Source organism: Opisthorchis viverrini (genome assembly GCF_000715545.1).
Source record: "Opisthorchis viverrini unplaced genomic scaffold scaffold9551, whole genome shotgun sequence".
Lineage (NCBI taxonomy): Eukaryota > Metazoa > Platyhelminthes > Trematoda > Opisthorchiida > Opisthorchiidae > Opisthorchis > Opisthorchis viverrini.
In genome coordinates this window covers 1-1,227 of record NW_008755391.1, presented here as the reverse complement: position 1 = coordinate 1,227, position 1,227 = coordinate 1, and the positions used below count along the sequence as shown (strand labels likewise).

General features: G+C 46.5%; 1 protein-coding gene across 1 annotated transcript; it reads right to left on the bottom strand.

Moving 5' to 3' along the window:
- Nucleotides 1-872: 872 nt before the first annotated feature.
- On the bottom strand, nt 873-1,052 carry T265_16003 (hypothetical protein; the record flags this gene model as incomplete). The annotated part of the gene is made up of 1 exon (XM_009179470.1): nt 873-1,052. A coding segment is annotated over one exon (180 nt), but the record flags the coding sequence as incomplete, so codon positions are not given.
- Between the last annotated feature and the right edge of the window lie 175 nt (nt 1,053-1,227).

The following is a 1,227-nucleotide window of genomic DNA, read 5'->3' as shown; positions in this document are numbered from 1 at the left end:
CCAATATCTTTGATGGAAGGTCACTACTGGAGGCGTGTGAAGTAGTGTGAATTAAACAAGAGAAAAACACATTTGGAATTTCGGACGAAAATGTGAAGCCAAAGTGTGTGGCAACAGTGATTTTCCCAAGCGGGCATGCTGATCTGGAGTGTGTGCTGTTTCACAGTTCGATATCAATTATTTGACTGACTGAGACTTGGCTGATGAATTATATGCCTGCTGTAAATGAACGCACACTCGTTTCTAAGCGCTAATTTTGTACTATACTAGGCAGACTAATCCAAAAATAAAGCCGTGACATTTGTTAGTCGAACTTAGTGTGTCCACTAATCAGGCTGATACGCCGTTTGACGGCAACAGACTTGAATCCACAGCTTACGATGGCCTTGACGTGACACGAATACTGAAGATGTGAAGAATCACTCGCGCAGATTACCAATTCTCTCTCAGTGAGTGAAGCTGTTAGAAGAGTGGAGCCTGCCTACCAGTGATGAAAGTACAGGTATCCTCATATCGTTATCAAGGCCGGAATCAGAGCACTTCACGTCGACAGGACGCAGATAAGGTGCTCGGTGTACCGACATGCGTGGATAAAATGCGTCGATAAAATTTCCTGGGCCTAGTTGGGGTGCGGATTAGTGACTGCCAATGGGCTCTCCGAATAAGCTTAGCAAACTATAGGACGCAGTTTCAGTATTCGCGACACAGGCATATAATTTACCAGCCAAGTCTCAGTCAGTCAAATCATTGATGTCGAACTGTGAAACAACACATAGTCTGGACCAGCATGCTCGCTTGGGACGTGCGGATATGCACACAGTCGTTGATTTATTTTAGACTACTCATTAGTAGGCTATGGTTACTAACTTACATTCCGCGCCGTGGGAGCACAGGTCCGATGATCCCAGTTTCTGGGATGTCAGTTTCGAAATGATAGAGTCTTCCAAAAGGGAAGGAGGAGGTCTACTGGCGGGGCTACGGTGTAGTATCGAAAAGCGGGTGCAATCTTGCAATTCGGTCTTCCATCCTGAGTGCACCGTCAGTTTGTACATTATAGCCGGGTGAGTATATGAAATGATAATTTCGCCTGAATAGCGTGAGTAAAGCAATGGAAAGGGAAAAGACGCAGCCACAAGAGGCTTGCCGCTCTGGGAACCAATGAACGCGAATGGGTGGTGCTGGGAGAAGGAAAAGCGACTGGAGTACCTGGGCATCGATCCCAGTACC